Source organism: Tiliqua scincoides, unplaced genomic scaffold (genome assembly GCF_035046505.1).
Source record: "Tiliqua scincoides isolate rTilSci1 unplaced genomic scaffold, rTilSci1.hap2 HAP2_SCAFFOLD_165, whole genome shotgun sequence".
NCBI classification, from domain to species: Eukaryota; Metazoa; Chordata; class Lepidosauria; order Squamata; family Scincidae; genus Tiliqua; species Tiliqua scincoides.
Window position 1 is genome coordinate 17,515 of NW_027101417.1, and position 27,332 is coordinate 44,846.

At 44.5% G+C, this 27,332-nt stretch overlaps 1 protein-coding gene across 1 annotated transcript; it reads right to left on the reverse strand.

Annotated features, from left to right (window-relative positions):
• Positions 1-40: 40 nt before the first annotated feature.
• LOC136635949 (NACHT, LRR and PYD domains-containing protein 3-like) lies at positions 41-26,365 on the reverse strand (the record flags this gene model as incomplete). Its single annotated transcript, XM_066611011.1, has 7 exons — positions 41-109; positions 8,304-8,418; positions 14,952-15,048; positions 18,678-18,754; positions 21,907-22,077; positions 22,615-22,785; positions 26,195-26,365. Coding segments are annotated over 7 exons (871 nt in total), but the record flags the coding sequence as incomplete, so codon positions are not given.
• Positions 26,366-27,332: the final 967 nt, after the last annotated feature.

The following is a 27,332-nucleotide window of genomic DNA, read 5'->3' on the forward strand; positions in this document are numbered from 1 at the left end:
CACTGACTCCAGTTCATTCCACCATTGCATAATGTTAGGATCAGGTTTGGTGTTTTTCACAGCACGTAATTCTTGACGTATTTCTTTGGTCGTAGTTCTCATGAAAATTCTGTGGGGCAAATTGGAGAAAGCAAAAAGTTAGTTTGGTCCCCGCACACCAGGTTGGGAACGACAGTCAGTCTAAAACACCTTGTACTTAACGTCATTCCATGCTCACTGAAGTGAATTCCTAGTACAGGGTGAGTCATAATGGTCTCTGGGATTTTAGTGTAGTGTACTATCACATTGTGACAGAAAGAGATAGGGTAACATAGTTAGTGGTAATTGAAAGAGAAATTGTCAAAGTTTTTTTACAGACCTTACAAATGTTGGATCTGTCCACACTTAGTGATATGGCAAATATCTATCCTGTAATCCAATATGGCCCATATTCACACCGGCATTGCCTGGTTCACCTGAGTGATAGCCAAGGTAATGCATTGTTTCAATTCCATTACATCTTGGGGCAGGGGCATCACAAACACCGTAGCCCCAGAGGAAATTGAGCACAAAAGTGCTGCTGAACCATGATAATGTACTCGGTTTTTACATTTGGAGTATGTGAAAACCAAGATTATCATGGTTTAGCAGCACTTTTGTGCTCACAAACGCAGTAAGTACATGTGATGCCATCTTATGGGAACTCCACCTACCAGCCAAGGAAGCACTGATTCTCCAGTGCGTAGTAAACATGGAGGCTTCCTTTTTCTATCACCATGTGCTGCGTTTCCATATCCCTTACTGTTATAGTGTTATGGCTCGCCAAAATCCCAGAGAACATTATGATCCATCCTTAATAACCCTGCACTGCTAGAACCAGATTTCTTCCTGTGGTGCTCTTCTGCTTGAAACGCATCACTTCTGCAATGTTCTGATTGCTATGATGAGATTGATTGGGGAATGAAAAATAGTGGGCACAGTACACTGGGGGCGCAATCCTAACCCCTTTATGTCAGTGCTTTCCGGCACTGACATAAGGGCAATGCAGCTCTGAGGTAAGGGAGCAAACATTCCCTTACTTTGAGGAGGTCTCCATGAGTGACACCCAATTGCAGGATGCAACACATGTCCCATTGGCTCCGATAAGCCAGTGCTGGAAAGCACTGACATAAGGGGTTAGGATTGCGCCCTGAGATGTTCTACTGTACAAGTCTCTGAAGAGACTGCATGACTCCTATGCAAAAAGGAGAACACAGACACAAGTGGTCTTATCTTAGAGTCAAAAGGTCAGCAAGGCTGTTTTTCAATCACTGGAGCAAAGAAACTTTGTTTTTTAAATTGATTTGCCATAGTGTTTTTTTTTAATCCACATGAGTGCTTGGAATGGAACCCATGCGAATAATTAGTCTCAACCTGTATAGAACTTTTAATAAACCTTTTACATCTACACTGAGTCTGTCTTGTCCCTGGTATGGGAAATGCAATGGATTGTTATGTCTCCTCACTCTGCAGGTGCTATTGAGAGAATAATTTTGATAGAGACCCCTGAGGTTCAATATTGTTCTTGGAGAGAAGGGTTCTGTCCAGGGAGCCCCTCTGGCTAGCCAAATCACCTGTACTGGTGTCAGTGGATTCAATCTCCCAAGGCTTTCCCCCAGTAAACTTTGAATTTACTGTTTTGAATGCCCACTAGGGAGATAAAGCGGGATATAAATTTGTAAATAAATAATATAAAATAAACTACATAGCCCAAAAGGGGAGAGGAGGAAGCAGGAAGGGAGTGAGCATTCTAAGCACTACTGCCTTGGATCAGTGTGTGGTAGCTGGCAGCCCTTCTCTTGACAGGTGTATTTATATTGCTGGGGTGGCAAACTCATCTGCAAGAAATGTCAAGCAATCATTTTTTTGCAGGAAAAATTACTGTGAAACTTGACTATAATCTTCTTAAACAACAAGCTGTAATATTATAGGGAGGAAAAAATCCAGCTTTTACGATAGATTCTGCAACTTGCAGTTGGGATGTTTCAGCCCTTCACACAATATCCTGACTTCTCGCCTCTCCATTTCGAGAAAATTGAGCGTTAGGTTTGTTAGCCTCTGGCTGGTGCTAAGAAGAGAGGCAAGATCTTCACAACAAGCACATGTGAGATTGCAGTTGGAAAGGCTGCAGGAGATAGTCACAAAAAGAAGAGCAACAGGTTTTAGAGTTTATGTTAATATACTATATTCTCCATTTTTTCCATTCACTGGTATTAACAGCTAGGAAGAATAAGTACCTATGGTTGATAGGATCTTCTTAGATCTGAAAAGAGAGACATTAACTCCAGAACAAGCAGCTTGCATGAAAAAGTCATGGTGTGAAGTACTCCAGGATGTTGTGCTTGTCACATGTTGGGACACTTTTGAAACTATCTCAGTGCAGGGCACTAACTGGGAGCCTGTACTAGCACAGCACGGTGGCTCAATGTTTCTGTCCCAGAAATCACCATGTCCATCCAAAATGGGGCATACAATTGTCAGGGAACAGAGAAATGGTGAGTGGAGATTTTGGTTTGGACAAAATTCTCTAGGCTCGTTTTGAATACAGGCTCTTAACGATGGACCACATTTATGATGGCAGTCCCATAATTACAATTGCCCCCTACTCTATTACATTCTTGTCAATTTCACTCCATTACATTAGATAGATGCTATAAGATGCTATAAGCCACTAGATGGGGCTGAATGTAATGGAATGTACAGTACATTCCATTACATTTAGTGCCTGAATACAGTATAACACTGGTTCTCATAATTTTAGCACCAGGACCCACCTTTTAGAATGAGAATCTGTCAGGGCCCACTGGAAGTGATGCCATAACTGGAAGTGACATCATCAGCCAGGGAAATTTTTAACAATCCTAGGCTGTAATTCTACCCACACTTATCCAGGAGTAAGTCCCATAGACTACCATTGTTAAAAGCATAAACATAGTAGCCTGTTCAAAGTACAGATGTGTAACATTTCCCCAAATGCAGTCACATACCATGGCAGCATCAAGTCTAATATATTAAAAATAAAATATTGAAATGAATGGGGACCCATCTGAACTTGGCTCACGACCCACCTGGTGGGTCCTGACCCACAGTTTGAGAAACACAGCAGTATAGCATTTATAGCCTCTATGTAATGTACTGGAGTGAAATTGACTAGATTGTAATAATGATGGAATCACTTAATGATGGAGATCAGAGAAGGTATCCCTGTTGTTAAATGATGCACTCCTGTACATGAAAGTCTATAGCCCTGTTCAGAAGTTTTTGCAATGCATTCCTGCATGGGTGGGTGGAGCAGGACAACCCACCTCAACACATGACCAGGATATCTACAGCAATAATAGCTGAATGTGAGTATGTGGAGTCATGGGGAGAACTGCTTTGGCCTCCCGGCAATCAGTATCATACCTCAGTTTGCTCAACTTCAGCTCCGGTTTTCTGGGTCCCGTACTGGTGTCAGGTGAGATTATGCCAGTGGCAGCAGAATTTGCTGCTGAGGCAGCTTCATCCAAGAAGACACACCTCAGCCCCATTGTGGTACAAAGGGCCCAGGAGGCAGGAGAGAGGGATAAAATAAATGTAGGGAAATTGGACAGAGAGACGGGAGGAGGAGGAAGCTGACCTCTGCCAGAGCAGTACCAACCATTCTACAAGTGTCCCCTCTCTTGATTACAGGGCCTCAATTTCCTAGACTCCACTGTGGGTATGTTGGGTACCCAACATGGGTGTCCTGGGAGAGGCCTTGGAGCCAAGATGCCTAGCAGGGACACCAACGATGGGGACATCTCACTGGCCAGACCTTGGATTCTGGCCACTGGGAGAGGGTGTGCCTTCTTGGAGAATGGAGGCCAGAAGATGCCAGTCTGTCTGAGGTGCCAACAAAAGGGGAAGAAGAGTTGAGGGGCAACACACCAACACTGATCTCTGGAGACCGAAACCTTGGAGAGAGGCGCCCACCAAGGCCAACTGCCCCCATCTTGTAAACAATACAGCTGTTGTTGCATTGCAGCCCACCTGGTTTGTTTTGTTTGCCCTGAAGTTAGGACCAAGAACCCTTGTGAGTAACCTTCACCTTTACTAGAGCATCCCCATGAGATGCAACAATGACGAGTGATCCTCCCCCTGACTCCTACTCTTTAATATTCATGGAGAACATTTCTCCCCAGGTCCATTTGTTGTTGCAGGCAAATGCTAATCACAAGGAAGGCAGGTCTTTGAGAGTGCATTGGTAGTGGGGCAGGTGCACTCGTGCTCTTCCATCATGCGTACAGAAATGTAGGGGCTGGCTTATGGACAGAGCTTATTTCATCAATGAATTATGGGTTTTAGGAAGAAGGGGTGCAGAAGGAAACGGAATCTATATATCTTTTTTCCAGAAAATAGATATGGAGATCCAAGTGAAGGACTGGCCCGATTCATACTAGTATATGTCTTATTTTTGTATAGGCCAAGCTAAAAGTATAATTAGGAACTTCATGAACTTCAAATACATTTATTAGATTGTGTAACCATGGTTAAGAGTAGGTCACAGGCCGTAAACCTTTGTCTATAGCTAAAAGTTACGGAACCAGGTCTGCACCTGTGCTAACCATCATGTGCAAATGTGTTTAGTTCTGGTTTCAAATTGTGATTAAAAGCTAGTCTTAGGGCACACATAATGCTACATCATGGTTAATTCTACCAAGGAAGGGGTCACATAAGCATGCAGTGTACTCTCAATTTTAAAGCATGATTAAGTGTTCATGAATGCTATGTGTCTGCCCTTCATAAGCAAAGAATGTAGCTGTCAGATACCTCAATTTCTGCAACCTGCAGTTTGGATGCATTACCCCTCACAGAGACGCCTCAGCCTAGAATTTCCCAGTTCATTGCCATCTATTTCCAGGCCTATTAAAGTGTGGTTGAGAGGTCCTCACAACAAGTGCCTATAAGTTTACAGCTGCGGAGCCTGTAGGAAGAAAGTGGGTGAAGTCCTTATAATATTCTTCCTGTTTCCAAATATAATCTGCCACTTATTTCACCACTGACCTGCCCAGAAATGTTTAATTTTCATTTACACTGTGAGTTCTTCTGTCAATAATCTGCTGTGGCTACTCCACCCTCTTTCATGTCATAAGCAGAGGTGGGAGAAAACAGTGATACAAAATAAAAAAAAATATAAAATATAAAAAAATAAAAATATTAAAGTATAAAATATTTAAAAAAAATAAAAAACACTACTTTCTACATTTCTTATTTCTGTAAACAAACACCCCTCCCACCCCCAAATCTGTAAAAATAAATGTGCCTGGGTAATGACTGTGGCTTCATCTGCTGACACTATACCCCCTATAACATCTACCTGGTACACTTTTAAAGTAATTGTAATTTATAATTATAACATGAATTTTGAATAAAAACACATAACACCACTTTCTGCACTTCTTCCTTTGGAAAACACTAAAATCTGTGAAAAAATAAAACCATTTTCTCCCACCACGAGTCGTTGGGCAGGAGGAAGAACATACTCTTGGCAGGTTGAGCAGAGAAAATAGCTGGAGACCTTCAGCTGTTGCTCACAGGGTTAGCGGATTGTGACATTACAGAGGGGAAAGGGCAGGTGAGGATTCTCATTTCAACAGGAGGAATCTGTTATTCCTATTATTCAGAACTCCATGACAAACCCCTGTGCCATGTCACTAATAGCTTGCAGATGAGGGGAAGGAAATTCTGGGACACTCCCCCCCCCCCAATTCCTTTGAGAATAAAGCAATAGGCCCCAGACTCAGGGCTTCCACCTCCTGGGCACTCTTAAGGCAGGCTCTTTGGCCCTGCTTAGCTGTCATCTGGGTTCTCTGGAGAGGGGGGTCTCTTCTGCCACCCCCCAGATAATTATCTTCTCTTTCCTCCTTTCATTCAGCCTTCCTTACTACTTCCTTCATTCTCCTTTCATCCCTTCATTCCCTCTTTTTCCTATGCCCTCCTTCTTCCTCCCGTTTTTCCTTCTCTTCCCCCTGATGGTCTTGTTCCTCCTTCCGCACATGTTTCTTGATGCTCTCCTTCCAGCTCCATGACATTGGCTCCATTTTCTCATTCCTTCCTCTGGTTCTCCTCCACACTCTCCCACCTCATTTCTCCTCCCCAAACCAGCTGACGTGCTCTCTCCCTTTGGAATCTCTCTCTTTCCCATCCTCCAGTGGCATAGCTAGGTCATTTGACTCCTGGGGCCCATAAATTTTTGTCACCTTCATACAACATAATTTTTCACATTTTTACACCATCCTCATCTAAGGAGCTCAGAGTGGCATGCAGGGTTCCTCCCCATATTTTGTCCTCACAACAAACCTGTGAGGTAGGTGAGATTGAGAGATAGTAATAGTCATGACTTGAAAGGAATAATAATAATGGCCAGAAAACACAGTGAATATTTTCCACAAGCAACGGATGAAATTCTACATCAAATTTTATATAACATGATAATATTATTCCTAAAAGCCACTATTTCCACAATTTTGGTCACTAGGGTGCCCCCCCCCAGGATGTCTCATTGGTCCATTTTGAGTTAAGGCAGTGGTTCTGAAACTTTTAGTACTGGGACTCACTTTTTAGAATCACAATCTGTCCGGGACACACCAGAAGTGATGTCATGGTTGGAAGTGACATAATTAAACAAATTAAAATAAATAATTATAAATAAATTAAAGAAAAAGAAATAATTAAATAAGGGGAAGCTAGCCCTGTTCCACCAAATGAATTTTCTCTGTAGTCTGTCTGCAATAACACACCCCCCCCAGCAAAAAAAAAATCAGTAAAATTTTCAGCCCTGCCCAGTGCCCAGTTCAATTTAAGTTCTTATATTTAAGCCATATCACTATCAGGACCTACCTAGCATTACAAGTCTAAAATAGAAAAAAATTCACCTTACCAGCTCAAGCCTGTTTTATTCATTTTATGTGGGGGGGGGGGCTACCTTGTGGAGCATTTGTTGAGCTCCACATTGTTCAGATCAGGATCACTCTGGTGGCCTCTCATTTGCCTGACCTGACTATAAGCCAAGGCACATTTGCTTACTCGTGAGTAAACATGACCATGTGGTTTAGTTTCACTTTCCATAGGGCTCAATACATTCATCAGCTTGGAGAAAGTAACTTCCTTCTTGGGGTTTTTTGGGGGGCTGTGTTCATCAAATCGGGATCATTCTGGTGTCAAGGGATTTTGCTCAGCCTGCCCTTTCTAATGGACTAAGGCAAGTTTGCCTACTCATGAGTAAATGTGTCATAGGGTTCAGTTTCACTTTCCAAAGGGCTCTATGCATTTTGTTTTTGGCCATACTCCACTCTGGTTTTTTTCACTGCATTTAGCTGTAAATCCCACATTGGATGGTATATGAAATGATGGTATTATTCTGATTTAAGTGATTTTGGTCACTTGTACTTTAACCCCCCACAAGGCTGGTTCCTAGGGTGGACCACACCCCGCCTCTTCCTAGCTACACCACTGCCACAGTTTGCTCTCCTCTGAGATTACCATCAGCTCTGCAGCTATGACATCATCACTGGGTGCCAAACTACAAAGCACTGGCAGGCTGCAAGTCAGCACAGTGCACCTCACTGCCAAGGACCTCATTTTCCTCAGTTCTTGTTTGCACTCCTGGCTATTCCTGCATTTGTTCTGCTTTTGGAACTGCACCTTTTTGAGCACCTACAGATATTTTCCTGCAATTCACAAATTTATTATTCCACATTTATTTATTATTCCAATTCCAAATTTGTTATTCCAATTTTTCCTTGGTCTTCCCCCTCTGCCTTCATCCTTCCCCTGATGTCCTCTCAAGTCCATACATCTAACCTGCCCAGTAGCTTCTTAATCACAGAAAGAGATGGAGGGAGCTTCTCCAGGGTTGTGCAGAATGTGCACTTCATCTAAGGGGCACCACTTCTAAGGGGCACATCTGAACAGAGGAAGGACGAGGATGCTAACAGAATGTCACTTGAATGATGGGGTTCCTGTTTCTAGTGCAGACATTTTTCTAATGTGCCCAAAGGCACCGCATGGGTAGGAGCAGCCCTAAGCTTCACATCTGTGTTTGACACGTTTCCTCAATTCTGGCAATTCCACCTCACCACAAATCTCTCTTTTTGGTGTCCTGGGTAAAAGGGCTCAAGCCCAGGCGGAGACACTTTGCATCAGAGGCTCACCATGCAGATTCATTTGAAGTATTGACAGTTTTAGTGTAACTGCTTTGATGCTTACCTTAAATTTTGAAGTTGGCATCCTGAATGCTTCATCCCTCCACAAAGTAACTTCACCCCTTTATTTCCAAGTTTATTGTCTGATAAGTCTAGCTCTCCTAGAGACTGGTTGCTGCAGAGCACAGAGGAGAGGTCATCACAACAAGCAGCTATCAGCTTACACTCAGCAAGCCTGCAGGAAGACGGACAGCAATGAAAAAGTGAGGTGCCTGCTTCTCCACTTCGCTTTCCCTACATTGACCCAAAGCTCCTGTATACTGGATCACTTTGATGTCTAGAATTGTTGCCAGGAGTAGCTAGTGCTTCCCAGTCAAGATCCTCAGTGTTGGTGAACTAGAGTAACTTGTCTTCCAGTATCCTGGCAGGATGTAGCACTTGCCATTCAAAGACCATTTCCATCATCCACACAGTCAGTGCTGATATTAGTGATCCTTTGCTGGTAAGGTGCTGAAAAGAGTTCAACTGACAGCCTAATCCTAATGATTGTCCTACACTGTGATCCAGTGGGGTCAGTGAGTCTCCGCTGCATCTAGTGCAGGAATAGAGGCTGCTGGAGGTTTCCTCGGAGTAAGGAGACATGTTAACTGATATAGGAGTTAGCCGGTAATCTCAAATAGGTAGTTTTACTATTGTTACAATGAATGGTATTTCTTTCCTCCCTTGAGGGAGGATGACTCCCTTCTGAAGGAGTAGGGCAGAGATCTAGTGATGACACTACTGCAGAATTTGATGTGATTGCAGAGTGTAACTCATGAGGGCCGCACGGCACATTTACCAATATGCATTTTAAAGAAGTGAATGTAGAACTGGAAGCTTGTCTTCCTTCACAAGAAGCAACTTTGGAGGCCCTGATCCTGATCAACATCATGAAGCACGGGGAGGGGGGAGAGTTGTTAAGTCTTTAAAGAAACATACACTTGTGGGATCAGTAAAGCAAGTATGGGAGAGGTATCAGTTCACAAGTAAGGTTGTGCAGCTCACAAATTTTGATGGTAAGCAGCTAGGATCAAGTGTCACATTTCCTGCTTCATTTAAAGAGCCCATGCAGGTAAGCAGACTGAATGGGACTTCATAGAATCCCATGTTTGGGGCTCTTCAGTCTAGAAAAAAGGTGCCTGAAGGGGGACATGATTGAGACATACAAATTATGCAGGGGATGGATAGAGTAGATAGGGGGGTGTTCCTTTCTCTCACACACAACACCAGAACCAGGGGACATCCACTAAAATTGAATGTTGGGAGAGTTAGAACAGACAAAAGAAAATGTTTCTTTATATTAATTGTAATTAGTCTGTGGAATGTAATTAGTCTGTGGAACTCCTTTCCACAGGATGTGGCAATGGCACCTGTCCCCTTCCTAGGGGTAAACGCAGTAGCCCTGCAATGGGGCTACTTGATTCACCGCCAACCCAAAGGTCGGCAGTGAATCAAATGCCTCCATGTTGTGCGGTGAGCCCAATACGGAGGCTTTGGATCTGGTGGAGCAAAGCTTCACCAGTTCCACCTCCCTCTCTCCCTGCTGCCTTCCCTTGCTCACCTTCCCCCTGCCCTCTCCCTGCCTCCCCATAATGCCACCTCCCTGCCCTCTGCCCGCCTTCTGCTCACCTCCCCCTCTCCAGAATGCCTCCTCCCCAAATCCTGCCATGCCTCCTCCCAGCGCTCACCCAACAGTAGGGCCTGCAAATGTGCATTATGGTACATTTGCAACAGTGCACACGGGCGGTGAGCTGGTGCGCCAAGCCCAGTATTGGGCTCTTAAAAAGCTTGGACCTTAGCAAATTTCTATTTGCCGTGTTAAAAGCAGCCTTGAGATCTAGAAAAGCTGTGGCCAATCTGGAGTGCATGCCAGAAAGCTGCTTTTCAGCAAAGTGTGAAAGGACTAAGCAGTGGTCCACTGCAGATTTCCCTGGCCCAAGTCTGGCACCAGATTCACGGTCTACTATCCATGCGGTGAGCCTTTTTAAGAGATGGGATGCATATAATTTGCTTAGGATCAAAAGAAGACTTATCGGTCTATAGTTTATGGGGATCTTGCTATCACCTTTTTAAAAAATAGGCACTACAATTGACTGGGACCAAGATTTGGGCATAATCCCAGTTCTGTATGTTCCTAGGTTTTCATGGCCAGCAATAATCCAGCAATTTAACATTTATTTATTTGGGTGAAAAGACCATGGTTGTGCCAAAGAATTAAAATTCATGTTGTTAAAAAGTCCAGCATTTTGTTCTGTAACTTTTTCAGAACTTCATCAGAGAAACGCACCTAGACAGGACACGTTGCTAGAGAGCAAGACAGAAACAGCAGTTAAAAACCAGTACTCTCCAGGTGCTTAGAGTTCCATTTTACTGACTGCATTCCTAAAGCCAACTAGCCTAATCCCAGTATCCCATCTCTGCTGGAAACCTCTTTCTTATAAAGCTCTTTAATGCCTGTTCTTTTTAAGACTGGAAACCAGCGATTGCATATTGCGTATTGTGTAGTACCTCTTCTTTTCTGTTGATATTTTGGGATTGTTTAACTATTTCAATTTCTTCTCTGTAAAGTCTTGGGAAATAAAATCTATTACTGGAAAGAACCTGTGTGGCTTTGAAATTTGATGACCCATTTCTATTGTATGTTGTGCAATTGCTGATTGATCCAGGTGCATTAAATGGCAGTGCCTCTCATGTTCTGCAAGTCTGGTTTTTAGGGAACATTTGGTGGTGCCTATATAGGCACAATTACACTCACAGGATATCCTATACACACCCGTTTGAATCTAGCTGTTGTCTCCTATCCAAATTTCAGAACAATCTTCACACCAACTACCAAGGTCCAGCAACTTCTTAGAAATCCTAAGGATCGGAGACAACAGGAGGTGTGGTGAGCCCTGTGCAGGGCTCCCCAAGGTGTAGAACATTGAAGAGATCACAAACCACTTCCACTAGGAGCTCTTCTTTTGCTAGCTCTTCTTTCCAATGTTCTGAGACTCAGGAAGCCCTGCGGGGCTTTCTGCACCTCCTAAAGCCTGCAGCAAGTAAAAGCATCCCCCTTTCACCCCTCGTAGCAACATGATCCTGTGGATGGCATCACTGTCCTTGCCTCCTCCCCCACCCCTTAAAGGGATCAGGGGAGCTTGAGGGTTGCAACTCACCAGTTTGAGAACCATTGCCTTAGTCCATTGGAAAGAGCAGGCTGAGAGGAATCCAAGGACATCAGAATGGTCCTGATCCAATTAACGCAGCCCCCCAAAAACACCCAAGAAGGAAGTCCCTCCTTCCAAGCTGATAAATATATTGAGCCCTTTGGAAAGCAAAACATAAGCTACATGTTTGTGTTTACTCATGAGTAAGCAAACGTGCCGTGGCTAATGGTCAGGTAAGGCAAAGAGGAATGCAAGGCCACCAGAATGGTCCCAATCTGATGAAAGTGGAGCTCAACAAATGCTCCAGAAAGCCCCCCCCCCCACATAAAAAGAATAAAACAGAGGTTGAGGCTTGAGCTGGTAAGGTGAATTTTTTTTCTTTTTTAGATGTGTAAAGCTACATGGATCCTGATAGTGATAAATATAAGTATCTAAATTGAACTGGGTACTGAGTAGGACCAAAAATCTTACTGATTTTGTGTGTGTGTGTGTGTGTGTGTGCGCGCAGGCAGGCTACAGAGAAAATTCACTTGGTGGAACAGGGCTGGCTTTCCCTTATTTGTTTTACTTTAGTTTACGGCCCAATCCTAAGCTGCCCAGTGCATGGGGCTGCAGTGGTGCCAAAAATGGCTGCCGCTGAATCCTGATTGCTAGCAGGGCAGTGCTGGCGGCTCCTCAGGGGAAGGGGACTTTTGTCCCCTTCCCCCAGGTAAGGTGAGTAGCCCCGCAATGGGGCCACTTGATTCTATGGCAACCCAAGGGTTGCCATAGAGTCAAGAGCCTCCATGTCAGGCCAGTAGCCTGACACAGAAGTTCAGGATCAGGTGGAACAAAGTTCCACAGGTCCCACCTCTCTCCCGCCCTGCTCCCTCCCCTCAGCCCACCTCCTCCCTACCCTCCTTTTGCCTCTTCCTGCCCCAGAACACCTCCTCCCCCCATGCCCCCACCTACCACTCTGTTGCAAGGTGTTGCAAGGTTCAAAAGCAAACTCAGTAGGCAAGAGTGGTAATCGTCTGCAAGCTTTATTCATTGCCAGCAACGGGCTTCTCAGGGACTCCTTGTCCAAAGCGAAGAGAGCAATTTTTCCAGTCAGACTCTTTCTCTTATATTTCATTTTGGCTCTGAGGAGTTTCACACCTTTCATTGGCTGGAGTTTGACATCATAGATAGGGCTTTCATTGGGTTGGCTAGAGATAGCTTTACAAGCATTTGATTGGTTGGCTTCAAGTTACAGGTTTCAAATAAGGCAATTCCATACATTGAAACTTATACAATTTAAAGATTTCAACAACCAGTAGATGACACTCTAACCTCAATTATTATTCAGAACTGGCTTTTTGGTATGTCTTTGTACTTATCTTTTGGCTTCTTCCAACTTGGGTGTCCTTGGCATGTTGCAAGGAGCCTCCTGTGCTCTCTCTAAATTCCTTCTTCCAGACACCGTGGGGCTCTGTGCAACATTGTTTAAACCAAGCCCTCTGACCTGCCTCTATTCCATGTTGTGATTCTCTATATGTGACCTGTTACTGTGATGTATAGTGGTGTAATTATATTTAATACAAGACAAACTAACTTCTTATTGTAAAATAAGGATTTTAAGAACTCTTTTCTTATTTAATTTTAAACAAATCTCAGCTCTCTGTCAGCTTTAGCCCAGACAGAGGCTGTTCATAGATGTTTTGTTATCTGTTCCTGTTTAGCTGTGTTTGCAGATGTCTGTATCTCTGTTTGTTAGAAAATCCTATTTTGACTTGCCAAAACCTTTATCATTCCTGTAATGCTAAGACATCTCCATCAAATGTTGCAAGTCTCCTCACCAAAATGTTGCAAACTTGTGTATTCTTAGCCTTATACCATTCCAATTTCCCCGTGTCTGGTGCCAAGACAGATAACATTGCTCATCTCAATGTTGCAAGTGCACTCGCAGCATCTCTTGGTTTACAAGAGTCTATCTTTGAGATGCTACTCCCTCTTGCTTCTGCCCATTTGCTGCTGCCAAGTCTCTCTGAGATGCAACAAATTCTGCAAGACCTGGAGTTCTCAAGGTCTTACAGAGTTACAGGCTGAGACAGACCTTTGATTAGAGCTGGAATGGCTTTTTCTGAGTTACATCTGAGACTTGAGGCTTAAGCCTTTTTAATAGCTTTTCCACCTTTCTATGTATTTTTATGCTTTGATCAAACCATTCTAACAGTTAAAACTCGTTTTAAAGCCACTACATATTGCCACTAACATTATATATATATGTTAATTATATTTTAAAAGACAATCTCTTATTAAGGCAGTGAAGAATTATTTGGCAAGCATGCAATCATTGTGATCCTTGTACAATACTTTCTAAATGGCTCTCTCAGTGTTTATATATGCATACAAGACTGTCTTTTTTGGTAAATCTGCAAACTGTTTTCTGTTTGATTTGCCATACAAGCAAGCAGGGAATTTTCCTCCCTGTTCATAAAACAGTGCATTGTTCTGAACTAGTAGCTAGGCATTCAGCCAGATGCTTTGGCATGGTGCCAAGCATTCTTGAGATTGTGCTATTTTTAGAGCTGCCAGCCTGCAGTTTTCTGGCTTGCTTCTCAGCAGAGACTATAATGTGGATTTTAAGTTCTAAGCATACATTTTCCCATTAAGCTGCTAAGCTAATAATGTGTTTGTGAGCATTGCATAGCATTCTATATGAGCCTGTATCAACTCCACTGCCTGGTGGTCTGCATGACCACCAAGCATTGGAGCACCGGCCTTCCACCAGCACTAGGGCCTCACAAATGTGCTTTATGGCAGTAAGCCAGTGCACACTGGTTAAGATTGGGCCCTCAATTATTTATTTTAATTTGCTTGATAATGTCAGTTCTAGCCATGACATCACTCTCAGTGGGCTTATCCCTTGGGCAGCTGCACAGTGGCTTGGCACCATTTTAGGAAGCATGGTGATGACATCACACATAATCACCTGACGTCGGAGAGTGGCAAGCTCTGAGCTGTGTGCAGCTTGGCTTTCCAGAGTTTCAATCTATGCAGCCATTCAGCTTAAAGGGAACAGTTGCTGCCACCCAGTATCCCTGAGACAGACAGTATCTGGAAGTCAGTGCGGGCTTCCCCTTGCAGACCTTAGGATGCACATCTGATCCTTGCTCCTAACTGCAGTCATGCACTATACCTGCCAGAAGTGACCAACTGGCTAAACCAGAACATAAAAGATAGTATGAGGTAGGCAAAACAATTGCCTTTCACCAACAGCCAATCAGGTGAAAGACAAAACATTCCTACCCAGCCCAAAGGCAACCAGCTAATCTCAGACTACTGGGGGGGTACCATGGGTACAGCATCACCAAGCCCCAGATGGTAAAAGTATGTTCAATGGGTGCAGAAAACCCTGAGGGAAATCGGCCCCCAAGTCAGGCATCAATGAAGTGTGGTTCTGCTCAGGCTTGCCTCTGCAATGAGGAAAGCTGTGCAAAGGGGAAACCACTTGTGGTGTGGCTGGATTGTCCTATTGACCTTCCTGCTCAAAAGAACACAAAAGGTCTCATTTTAAATCCAATAACAGTAGTGCAATCAGAGAGGAAACCCTACTCACCAGTGATCATCATTGAACACAGACAAAGAAGGCAAGTGGCAAAACATGACCAGTTTATTCAAAGCCCAAAAGAAGAAGGAATTATACAAAATGGGAACTGTGGAGAGAAACACAGCAAGTAGACTGATGAAAAATGCCAAGATAGCTTGATTACTAATGTCCAGCAGAAGGAGCCAGGTAGCTACTTAAGAGGAAATATCAACCTCCCAGGAAAATGGCTCCTGTATCTGTGCTGGAATTGTGGAAGATATTGCAAGGAAATAGGATAAGAATATAAGAAGAGCCCCACTGGATCAGGCCAAAGGCCAGCGGGGCTCTTCTTATGTTCTTATCCTATCTCCTTGCAATATCTTCCTGTACTGATTCCAGTACAGATGCAGGAGCCATTTTGCAGGATGTGGCGTCAGTAGTGGCCCTTGTGCTCTGGAGAGACTGGGGAACACAGGCTTAATGCCTGAGCTTTCAGGAGAGGGTGTGCTGCACAGCTGCAGCCACTGGAGGCGACAAGGTCTTCAGGGATATAAGCAGCACCTGATACAGGGAGAGTTTGTGGGTTGTAGTCTAGACTTTCAGGCATACTAACTCATGGACAAACTGGCACACTGACTGACAGAAGGCTGGGCTAATCAAACAGAGACTGCTGAGTGGTGCAGAGCTGAAGTGGTGCTGTTGTACCTGAAAGGACTGCTGCCTTAAGAATTGGGAGGAGGGACCCGGCAAGCTACCCTTTTTTGCTGGTGCTGGGGTACAGTAGTAGTTTTTGCAGACTGCTAGAGCTAGCTGTGGTTAAGCTGGGGAACTAATTAGTTTAAAGTGGGCACAAGTTCTTTAGGCAAAGCTTAGAACAGCATCTTGAGTGTCAGGTAGTCTTTTGAGGGGGCTATACCATCCCAAAGTGCTGGGGGGGGGAAGAGGATAGAAATATCCAAAAACAATTGGCAGAATGGAGGGGGGTGGAGAGGGTATTCTTCACACAATTTCTTCTTTGATTGTTTTCATTGTGCCTTTAGTCTTTGTAAGCTGTCTCTAGCCATTTTACATAATGGAAAGATGGCATATTGATCTACAAAATAAGAATATTAATTTTTCATTTTTATACCATCATCCCTCCAAGGAGCTCAGGGTGGTATACATAGTTCCTTCCCTCCTCTTGTCCTCACAACAACCATGTGAGGTAGGCGAGGCTGAGAGATAGTGACTGGCCCATGGTCACCCAGGAAGCTTTGCGACCAAGCGGGGATTTGAACAAAGTCTAACTCTGGAACCTTTACACCATAAAAGGCAAAGTTGCCAAACAGGCTAGCTCAATGGAACTAGGCCAGGCCTGGACATAGTTGTAAATCCAGGTAGTGTCAATGAAGAGCAGTGAGACAGGACCATGTTGGAGTCCGGAGAGGAGAATTTTGTGACTTCTTTTCTTTCTGCCCCACAGCTGGGAAGGTCTGCAGTGCAAGTGTGGAGGTCGGACATCAGGTGTTGGTCTCGAGGTCAGGGTTCAAATACCGATGGCTTGGACCAGCAGAAGGAGTTTTGTCCTATTTTTATCTTTTATCTTTACTTAGGGTTATAAAGATCTTTTTTTCAAAAAGCCTCAAGGACCCAATGCATTTGCACAAGTTCATTCTACAATTGGTCTGTGTTAAGGTCAGGTTTGGTGTTTTTTTTACAGTATCTAACTCTAGAAACTGTTCTTTCGTTCTATTCCCCGTTTTGTGAAAATGCTGTGGGGAAAATCAGAGAAAGCAAAGAGTTAGCTCTTTTCCTGCACACCAGATTGGGAACTGCAGCTGTGTAAAGCACCTTCTATTCATCACTCCATGCTCACGGAAAGGGGTTCCTAGTATAACCCTGCCCTGTTAGAACCAGGGATCTGCCTGTGCGGCTCTTCTGCTCTAGACTGATCCTTTCTGCAATATCTTCATTGCTCAGATGAGATTGAGTGGGAAACAGTGGGCACAGCAGGCTGGGATCTCTTCCTGCACAAGTCTCTGAAGGGATAGCATGATTCCTATGCAGGATGGAGAACACTGGCTGTAATGGTCAGTGAGTTCTAGTGGGAGCTGTTGTGTCTGGTATTGGTTTGTAGTTCAAAAACTATTGTGCTGCATAAAGTTTCATGAGTAATATTTAGAAATGATTATTATTTCTATACAGGTCAAGCCTATTTACACGGATTTTTATACACAGCGATTTTTTATACACGGATGATTAATAAATTGTTTGAAGTGATGGGAGATGTCTGATTCCTGGAGAAGGGGAAAAATGCACCCCTTTAAAATCAGTTTTAAAAACTGAACAGTCCTTTAACAGCCTCCTTATGAGAGAGGGGGGGTGGTGTTGGGTGGGTGGTGGTAGGTTCCTGCGGATCTGCGGTCCCTTCACGGGTTGGAAGGAAACATGATCACTTTGCATTGGTGAAGGGAGGGGCTGAGTGAAGTGCTGATGGACTGTCTTCTTAATGACTCTTATCTTAGAGTCAAAAGGTCAGCAAGGCTGTTTTTCAATCACTGGAGCAAATAAACTTTGTTTTTTAAATTGATTTGCTATAGTGCAAATATCTAATATAGATATGTAGCTATCCTATAAATTTTTTTATCCATGTGAGTGCTTGGAATGGAACTCATGAGAATAATTAGTCTCAACCTGTATAGATTCATACACGGGTTTGGAATACTATTTATTTCTATACAGTGATTTTAGTAGCCAACATGGAAAAAGAAGTCTTTGCTTGCTTATATTAAACTGAGGAAGACAAAATAAGAACAGGTGTTACTATGGAATTGATACAGAGAACTGGAAATCACACTATACAACTGAATATCAAAGTATGATGGAGTAAGTATGAGAAGGTAATCACGTAGGGCAGTGGCTGTCAAACTTCCCAGGAACTTTACTCACGGGATAAGTATTTGTGGGGAAGAGGGTGAGGGCAGCATTCATGATGAGGAAGTACTTTGTCTACTTTATGCCATGCTATAGTATTATAAATTGAACTACCCTGTCAGCAGCTCTGAGTTAAAGTGTATGCATGTGATTCAGTAGCACCTCTATATCATCATCTGACCTTTTGTATGATTGCAGGTGATTCAATCTTTTTACCAAGTACAATTGTCCTTACTTCTCTGTGTGTGTCCATTTGGTTCTGTTATCCCCTTTTCCTTTCATTGGATTTAAATATACCTTTTACATTAACTCCAAGTCTGCCTAGCCCCTTGTATGGGGAATACAGTGGATTGTCACATCTCCTCACTCTGCAAGGGTACTGTGAGAAGGTTTTTGACAAAGACATCTGAGTTTCAGTATTCTAGGAGGGGTGTTCTGCCCTTGGGCTAGCCTGATCTCCTGGGCTGATGCCAGTGGATTCAATCTTCCAAAGCCTTTCCCTGGGATGTGCTCTAGTCACTGAGCCTGAATCATGAGTCCAGTCACAAGTCAGCGATCCTACAACTCAAATCGACTTGTGAGGCATAGTGCACACTGTCCTGACTCAACTCATGGAAATTTCAGAATCATTTGGGGTAGTAAAAAAAAAAAAGTCAGAGCAGTTTCTGCAGCCTTTCTCATGCAATGTTTAGAACTGTTTAGGTTTAGGTGAGAACTGTTTAGGTGAGGGGAAAAAACACAGAAAACTTCAAAAAGGATCAAGCTATCATTTTTGGAGAAAAAGTTAGCATGAATCTCAAACAAGACATAATATTATAGGGAGGAATAAAATCCAGCTCTTACAATAGATTCTGGATCTGGTGCTGAGAAGAGAGGCAAGATCTCCACAACAAGCACCTGTGAGACGGCACAAGGAAAGGCTGCAAGAGACAGTCGAAAAAAGAAAAACAGGCTTATATTTTATACTAATGTACTCTTTTCTCCATGTTCTCCTATCACTGATATCAACAGCTAGAAGGAATAAGTAGCTGTTACTGATAGCATCTTCTTAGATCTGAGACATGTGACATTAACTCTAGAATAAGTGGCTTGAACATAACGGTTACAGGTGCAATATACCAGGATGTTGTGCAGAGAAACCACTTCTCAAGATTAATGGGCCAACATCTCACAGATTTTGAGACTAGGCCAAAGCAGGTCACCAGTTGGAAACCTGCATTGTCATTCAAAAATTCTAGCCCAGAAATCACCATGTCCATCCAAAATGGGGCCCTAGTGCAAAATACATTTGATAAGCAACAGAAAAATGGTGAGTGGAGAATTGGAGTGGGGTAACACTGATCTGGGTCTGGGCAAAATTCTTTAGACTCTTTTGGTATACGTGAAAATTGATAGCTCTGTTCAGAGGTTATTTGCTATGCATTCCTGTATGAGTGGGTGGAGCAGGGGAGCATGCTGGGATGTTACGTGAAAATCCCCTTTTGCCTTTTAGTGGTGATTTTCTCTCTATCTGGTTATGTACTATGGACTAAAATATCATGCAGGTTAAACCTCAGCACACAGGCCACAATCAGGTCAAGTCACAAGCTTACACAACCTCCACCTCCCTGTGGTTACATTACTACATTCATTGTATTGTTTTAACCCAATCACTGTTTAAGAACTGTATGCAAAAGTGTCTCCTAATCCAATCATTGTTTATGCAAACACATTATAGGAGGAAGGCATCTTAAATCCACCTCCCTATGAAGAGGTCTGGCATAGTAGGAAGCCAGCCATTTGACCCCAGTGAATTTTGCTGATAACTGATCCTTTCAATGTTTTACTTATCCTGCTGTGTGGTAGTAAGCAAGCTACAATCCAGCTCAGCTCTGTCTGAAAACCCCTTTTTAAGAGAGGGCTTCCTGCCACATGTGCTCTCTGGCTCTCCCTCCAAGGACCAACACATCTGTGTTGTGTCAGAGGGTCCTCTACACAGGACTCTTCCCCCCCCCCCCCAAACTGCTCTACAGGACAGGTAACTATTTGCACCTGAAACTCTTTCCCTTCTCTCCCCCCCCCTTTTTCTCTCCTTCTCTCCCCATCTTTAGTCAACAACTGGGTTTGGCAGATCAGGGACCCCTAAAATCCTTCCCTACAAACCTTTCCCTTTTCTAATTTCCTCGGATGCACCAAATACTCTCCACATGCAACCACCATGAAAGCTAGGTACACTGGATTCAAGTATTAGGACCAAGAAACATACACTTATCATTTCTCCATGTGCATTATGTTTACCTTTGTGCTTTTGTAATAAAACTATAATCTTTTATTAAAAGTTATCTTTCTCTCAGTCTCCTCTTTAAGCTAAAGGGAATTTCTCTGCATTACACTGTCTTGTTATCCAGCCTGCGATCCTGAGGTTCCAATAAGGGTAGTGTAATAATTCCCCTAACAAAACAGCCCTTTTGGTAACAGGGAAGCCCACCTCAAGCCATGACCAGGATGCATCTGCAGCAATATTAGCTGAATGTGACTATGTAGAGTTGCAGGAAGGCAACCAGTGTTATACCTTAGTTTGCCCAACTCTTCTGAGCCCGATACTGGTAGCAGGCAAGATTATGCCAGTGAGTGCTGATTTCACTGCTAGGGTAGTTCCACTCAAGAGGTCCAACTGAGATAAAATTGGCCCAGGAGGCAAGAGAGAAGGATAAAAAGAAGGCAGGGAAGACAGAAGGATGGAAGCTGACCTGTGCTTGAGAGATATCAACCACTGTCCCCTCTCTTGACTACAGAACCCCAGTTTCCTAAGACCTGCAACCTACTGGGACTCCACTGTGAGTATGTTGGATACCCAGCATAGGTATCCTGGGAGAGGCTTTGGAGCCAAGACACTGGGCAGGGACACCAACAATGGGGACATCTCACCAACTGCACCTTGGATTCTGTCCACTGGTACTTGCCACTTAGCAGGTCCTCCAAGAAGAATTTTAGCAGGGAGTACAAAATTTATTTTGGACCCCCTTCACAAAGACAGAGGGGAAGGGATGGTGTGATGATTGGGACAGCTGTTCAGCTTTGGATTCTGACCACTTTTACTTGAGGCCTGGAGAGGGTGTGCCTTATTGGAAAATGGAGGCCAGAGGATGCCAGTCTGTCTGAGGTGCCACCGAGAGGGAAATAAAAAGAGGTCAGGGTGAATTCCACCAGAAGTGATCTCTGGGGACCAAGACCTTGGGGAGAGGCATTCAGCAGGGCCAACTGCTCCATCTTGTAAACAATAAAGCTGCTGTTGCATTGCAGCCACCGGGTAAGAGACATTCTGTTCACCCTGATGTTAGGACCACGGGCCCTTGTAACTACCCTGAAGGATGAAAAAATGATCTCCCCTGACTCCCACCCTAGAATGTTCATGGGAGTATCTCTCCCCATGTCCAGTATTTGTTGAAGGCAAATGTTGATCATAGGAATGGCAGGTCTTTCAAAGTGCATTGGTAGAGGGGTGGATGCTGGCTGGTACACTCATGCTCTCCCCCCATATGTACAGAAATATGGAGGCTGGCTTATGAACTTAGCTTACTTTCATAAATGAATTGTGTGTTTTAGGAAGAAGGGGGGCTGAAGGAACCTGAACCTATGAATCTTATATCAAGAAAACAGATTTGGTGATCGATGTACAGAACTGACCCAATTCACACTGGTATATGTCTTACTGGTGTCAAGTCCAGCTAGAAGTCTAGTCTCCTCAAGGAATATGCAGGCATCCTGCTCCTAAATACATTCACATGGAACTCAAATTCATTTATTAGAGTTGATAACCATGTTTAAGAGTAGGACATGGGCTTAAACAATTGCCCCTCCCTTTCTCTGTCTTCATATGCATGACATAGAACCAGGTCTTCACCAATGCTAATGCTTTAATTCTGATTAAAAGTTAAGTTATAAGGCACATATAATGCTACATCTTGGTTAACCCTACAAGGGAAGGGGACGCACAAGCATGCAGTGTACTCTCCTTTTTAAAGCATGGTTAAGAGTTCAGGAATGGCATGTCTTCACCAGACCACTGACCAGGAATGTAGCTGTCAGGTACCTCAGTTTTTGCAGGCTGCAGTTTGGATGCTTTAGCCCCTTACAGAGAAGCCTCAGCCCAGAATCTCCCAGTGGATTGTCATTCAGGACCAGGTCTGTTAATGTTTGGTTGGTGCTGAGAACAGAAGCGAGGTCCTCACAACAAGCTTCTGAAAGTCCGCAGCTGTGGAGCCTGTAGGAGGAAAGTGGGTGAAATTCTCAAATTAAGGGCCCAACCCTATCCAACTTTCTAGTGCTGATGCAGCTGCAGTGCAGTCCCGAGGAAAGGAAACAAACGATCCCTTATCTAAGTCACTGAGGGCCTCAGTGACTGCCCCTCACCACAGGATGCAGCACACACCCATTTAGCACAGTTGCATCAGTGCTGGAAAGTTGGCTTGGGTCCTTATTCTCCCTGTTTCAAAAGCTACTGTGCACAGATTTCACCACTTACCTGAACAGCAAGTTAACTCCGCGAACCAGCTTCGATACTCTCATCCTTTGGAATCTCCCTGTTTCTCACCCTCTGAGATTACTGTGAGCTGTGCAGCTATGGTACTGTCACTGGATATCAAACTAGGAAGCTGCAAATCCATGCAGCATGCCTGATTGCCAGAGATCACATTTTTCTCAGTCATTCCTTGCACTCCCAGATACTCCCATGTGTGTTCTTTCAGAACTGTAACTTTTCCTCATCAGACCACGGACAAGAAATGTAGCTGTCACTCACCCCAGTTTCTGCAGCCTGCAGTTTGGATGCTTCAGCCCATCACAGAGAAGCTTCAGCCCCAAATCTCCCAGTTCATTCCCACCCAGTTCCAGGTTTGATAAAGTTTGGTTGGTGCTGAGAGCAGAAGAGAGGTCCTCACAACAAGCACTTGAAAGTTCACAGTCGCGGAGCCTGTAGGAGGAAAGTGAATGAAGTCCTTCAAATCATTCTCCCTCTTTCCAAATCTAATCTGCCACTGATTTCACCACTTACTTGCCCAGAAATGTTTAATTTTCATTTACAATGTGAGCTCTTTGCCAGATCACCTGCTGTGGCTACTCTACCCTCTTTCATGTCATAGATAGAGGTGGGAGAAAACAGAGATAATGAAATGGAAACACTTAATACTGCTTTCTGAACTCTCATTTCTGTAAACAAACCAACCTCCCCCACCCCCAAAATCTGTAAAAATGAAAGCATTTTATTTGGGTTTTTGTTGTTGTTCAATTAAATCATGTCTGACTTTTTGTGACCACAGCATGCAAGGCCCCCCTGTCTACCACTAACTTCTGGAGTTTGTCCAAATTCATGTTCATTGCCTCCATGACACTATCTAACCATCTCGTCCTCTGCCATCCGTTTCTCCTTCCGCCTCTGATTTTTCCCAGCACCAGGGTCTTTTCTAAAGAGTCCTCCCTTCTCATGAGATGACCAGCATATTTAAACTTCAGCGTCAGCATTTGTCCTTCCAATGAACAGTCAGGGTTGATTTCCTGTAGATCGACTGCTTTGATTTCCTTGCAGTCCAGGGAACTCTCAAAAGTCTTCTCCAACAACATACTTTGAAAGCATCTATTCTTCGGCGTTCAGCCCTACTTATGGTCCAGCTCTCCTATACATTACTACTAGGAAAACCATAGCTTTTATGGACCTTTGTTGACACAGTGATATCTTGGTTTACTTCTTACTTAATTGAGGGTGTTGAAGAAAAGCTCTTCAACCTCTCCAGACTGAGAGCAAAGTCCAAAGTCCAGCTGAAATGTCTGTGTGACTTCCTCTTTGCCGCTCCAGCAGTTCATGGATCGTCTCAGCAAGGCCTGCCAAGATCTTGGACTGACTATCAGCCTGAAGAAAGCACAGGTCATGGTTCAGGATGTGGACTCACCTCCCTGCATTACAATCTCTGTGCATGAACTGGAGGTTGTCCATGACTTTGTGTACCTTGGCTCAACGATCTCCGACACTCTTTCGATACCGAGCTAAACAAACGCATCGGTAAAGCAGCTACCACATTTCCCAGACTCACAAAGAGAGTCTGGTCCAACAAGAAGCTGATGGAACATACCAAGATCCAGGTCTACAGAGCTTGCGTCCTGAGTACACTTCTGTACTGCAGCGAGTCATGGACTCTTCGCTCACAACAGGAGAGGAAACTGAACGCTTTCCACATGTGCTGCCTCCAATCCATCCTCGGCATCACCTGGCAGGACAAAGTTCCAAACAACACAGTCCTGGAATGAGCTGGAATCCCTAGCATGTATGCACTGCTGAAACAGAGACGCCTGCGTTGGCTCGGTCATGTCGTGAGAATGGATGATGGCCGGATCCCAAAGGATCTCCTCTATGGAGAACTCGTGCAAGGAAAGCGCCCTACAGGTAGACCACAGCTGCGATACAAGGACATCTGCAAGAGGGATCTGAAGGCCTTAGGAGTGGACCTCAACAGGTGGGAAACCCTGGCCTCTGAGCAGCCCGCTTGGAGGCAGGCTGTACAGCATGGCCTTTCCCAGTTTGAAGAGACACTTGGCCAACAGTCTGAGGCTAAGAGGCAAAGAAGGAAGGCCCATAGCCAGGGAGACAGACCAGGGACAGACTGCACTTGCTCCCGGTGTGGAAGGGATTGTCACTCCCGAATTGGCCTTTTCAGCCACACTAGACGCTGTTCCAGAACCACCATTCAGAGCGCGATATCATAGTCTTTCGAGACTGAAGGTTGCCAAGAGAGAAATTGAGGGTGTGTGCATGGGTAATGACTGTGGCGTCATCGGCTGTCACTAGAGCACCTAGAACACCTACCCAGTACACTTTTAAAGTGATTGTAATTTATAATTGAATAAGAACATTTGGAAAACACCAAAATCCATGATAAAATAAAACAATTTTCTCCCAATGCTAGTCATAGGACAGGAGGCAGAACATACTCTTGGCAGGCTGAGCAGAGAAAATAGCTGGAGACCTTCAGCTGTTGCTCACAGGGTTAGCTGATTGTGACTTTACAGAGGGATTTTCATTTCAACAGGAGGAATCTGTTATTCCTATTATTCAGGACTCCAGGACAAACTCCTGTGCCCTGTCACTGATAGCATGCAGATGGGGGGGAGGTAAGGTAACCTGGGACACAGGGACAATCCCCCCCCCCGGTTCCTTTGAGAATAAAGCAATAGGCCTCACTCAGGGCTTCCTTCTCTTGGGCAACTGCCCAGTTTCAGGCAGGCTCTGTGACCCTGCTTGGCTGCCACCTGGTCCTCTGCGGGGGGGGGGGGTCTCTTCTGCTGCTCACCCCCAGACACACTGCCTTTTCTTTCCTCCTTTCCTTCAGTCTTGCTTACTACTTCCTTCCTTCTTACATTCCTTCATTCCCTCTTTTCCTATGCCCTCCGTCTTCATCCCCCAGTTTTCCTTCTCTCTCCCCTGCTGGTCTTGTTCCTCCTTTCCCACCTCTTTCTCGATGCTCTCCATCCAGCTCCAAGACATTGGCTCCCTCTTCCCACTCCTTCCTCTGGCTTCTCCTTAATACTGTTCCCCCATGTATCTCCTCCCTGCTTTCTCCTTTTGGAATTTCCCTGTTTCCTACCCTCTGTCCTCCTTTGAAATTACCGTTAGCTGTGCAGCTATGAAATCTTCACTGGGTGCCAAACTAGGAAGCACTGGCAGGCTGCAAGTCTGTGCAGTGCAGTGCAGCTCACTGCCAGAGACCATGTTTCCCTCAGCAATTCTTTACACTCCCTCAATATTTCCACATTCGTTCTTCTTCTGGAGCTGTACCTTTTCAAGCACCTACAGATATTTTCCTACTATTACCAAATTTATATTTCAATTATTATTCAAGCCTCTCCTCTGCCTTCCTCCTTCATCTGAGCTCCTTTCAAGGCAACATTCATCCATCCATCCTGCCCAGCAGTAGCTCCTTAAACATGGAGAGAGATGGAGGGAGCTTCACCAGGGCCACCCCATACGGTTGTGCAGAATATGCACTGCACAATAGTGCATCACATCTAAGGGGCACTATTCTGACATCTGAACAGAGAGAAGGATGAGGATTCTGGCAGAATGTCACTTCTGACAGAGATGAAGGTGCACCTTTTTCTACTGCAGACAAAGGTGCCTTTTTTCTAATGTGCACAGAGGTGCTGTATGAGCCAGGAGACCCTGAGCTTCACATCTGTGTCTAACACATTTCCTCAGTTCTGGCAATTCCACCACAAGACAAATCCCCTTTCTGGTGACCGACAACCACATGAGGAGACACTTTGTACCAGAGGCATACATGTGGATTGCTTTGAAGTACTGACAGTTTTGGCATAGCAGTTTGGAAGCTTACCATAATTGCTGAAGATGGCTGTTTGGATGCTTCAGCGCCCCACAAAGTAGCTTCATGCCTCTGTCTCCAAGTTTATTGCCTGATAAGTCTAGCTTTTCTAGAGACTGGTTGCTGCAGAGAACAGAGGAGAGGTCTTCACAACAAGTAGCTGTCAGTTGGCAACCATCAAACCTGCAGGAAGACAGACAGCAATGAAAAACTGAGGGTCCTGAGAGGCAGATGGGCCGGTGCAAGTTCCTTCATCATAGAAGTGACATGAAGCACTTCTGCACTGACATAAGGGAAGTTAGGCACGTGTCTGTGTGCCAACTTGCTTCCATGAGCTGACATGGGCTTCAGGGAAAGGTGAGTTGTGTTGGCTGATCTCGGGCAGTATGGAGGTCAGGAGGGGTGTGGGAAGAACAGGGAGGAGATGAGAGGGAGGTGTTTTGGGGTGGGTGAAGTTGGGTGGTAGGCGGGACTGTGGGCAGGCAAGTGGGGAGCAGGAGGTGGGGCAAGAATCTGGTACTTATGCTGGATTCTGACCCCATTCCCAGGCAGCCTGGAGCAGTCCAAGGCTGCTCGGATTTGTGCCACCTCATCAGGTGGCGCAGATCCAAGTAGCTCCATTGGGGCTGCTGTGGCTCTCCTCGGGGTAAGGGGAAAGTTTCCCCTTGCCTCAGGCTGATCCACAAACTGCCTGAAACTTGTGCTAGATACAGCTCAGCCTTGCTGGCCTGCCTGTTCCAGTGAAAGATAGGATTGGGCCCTGAGGTGCCTATGTATCCATTTTTCTTTCTCTACTTTGACCCAAAGCTCCTCTGTATTGAATCAGTTTAGTGTCTAAAAAATACTGAATTGTTGCCAGGAGTAGCTAGTGTTTCCCAACCTGGATCCTCAGTGCTGGTGAACTCAAGTAACTTATCTTCCAGTGTCCTGGCAGGATGCAGTCCTTGCCATTCAAATACTATCTCCATACAGTCCAGACAGTCAGTGCTGATATTTATGACTCCTTGCTGGTAAGGTACTGAAAAGCATTCAGTTTAATTTCAAAGAATGTTTTCCTCCCTTGAGGGGGGATGACTCTCTTCTGAAAGAACAGTACACAGATCTCAGCTTTTTTTTTCTTTATTTCACACAAAAACCAGAAGTAGCTGCT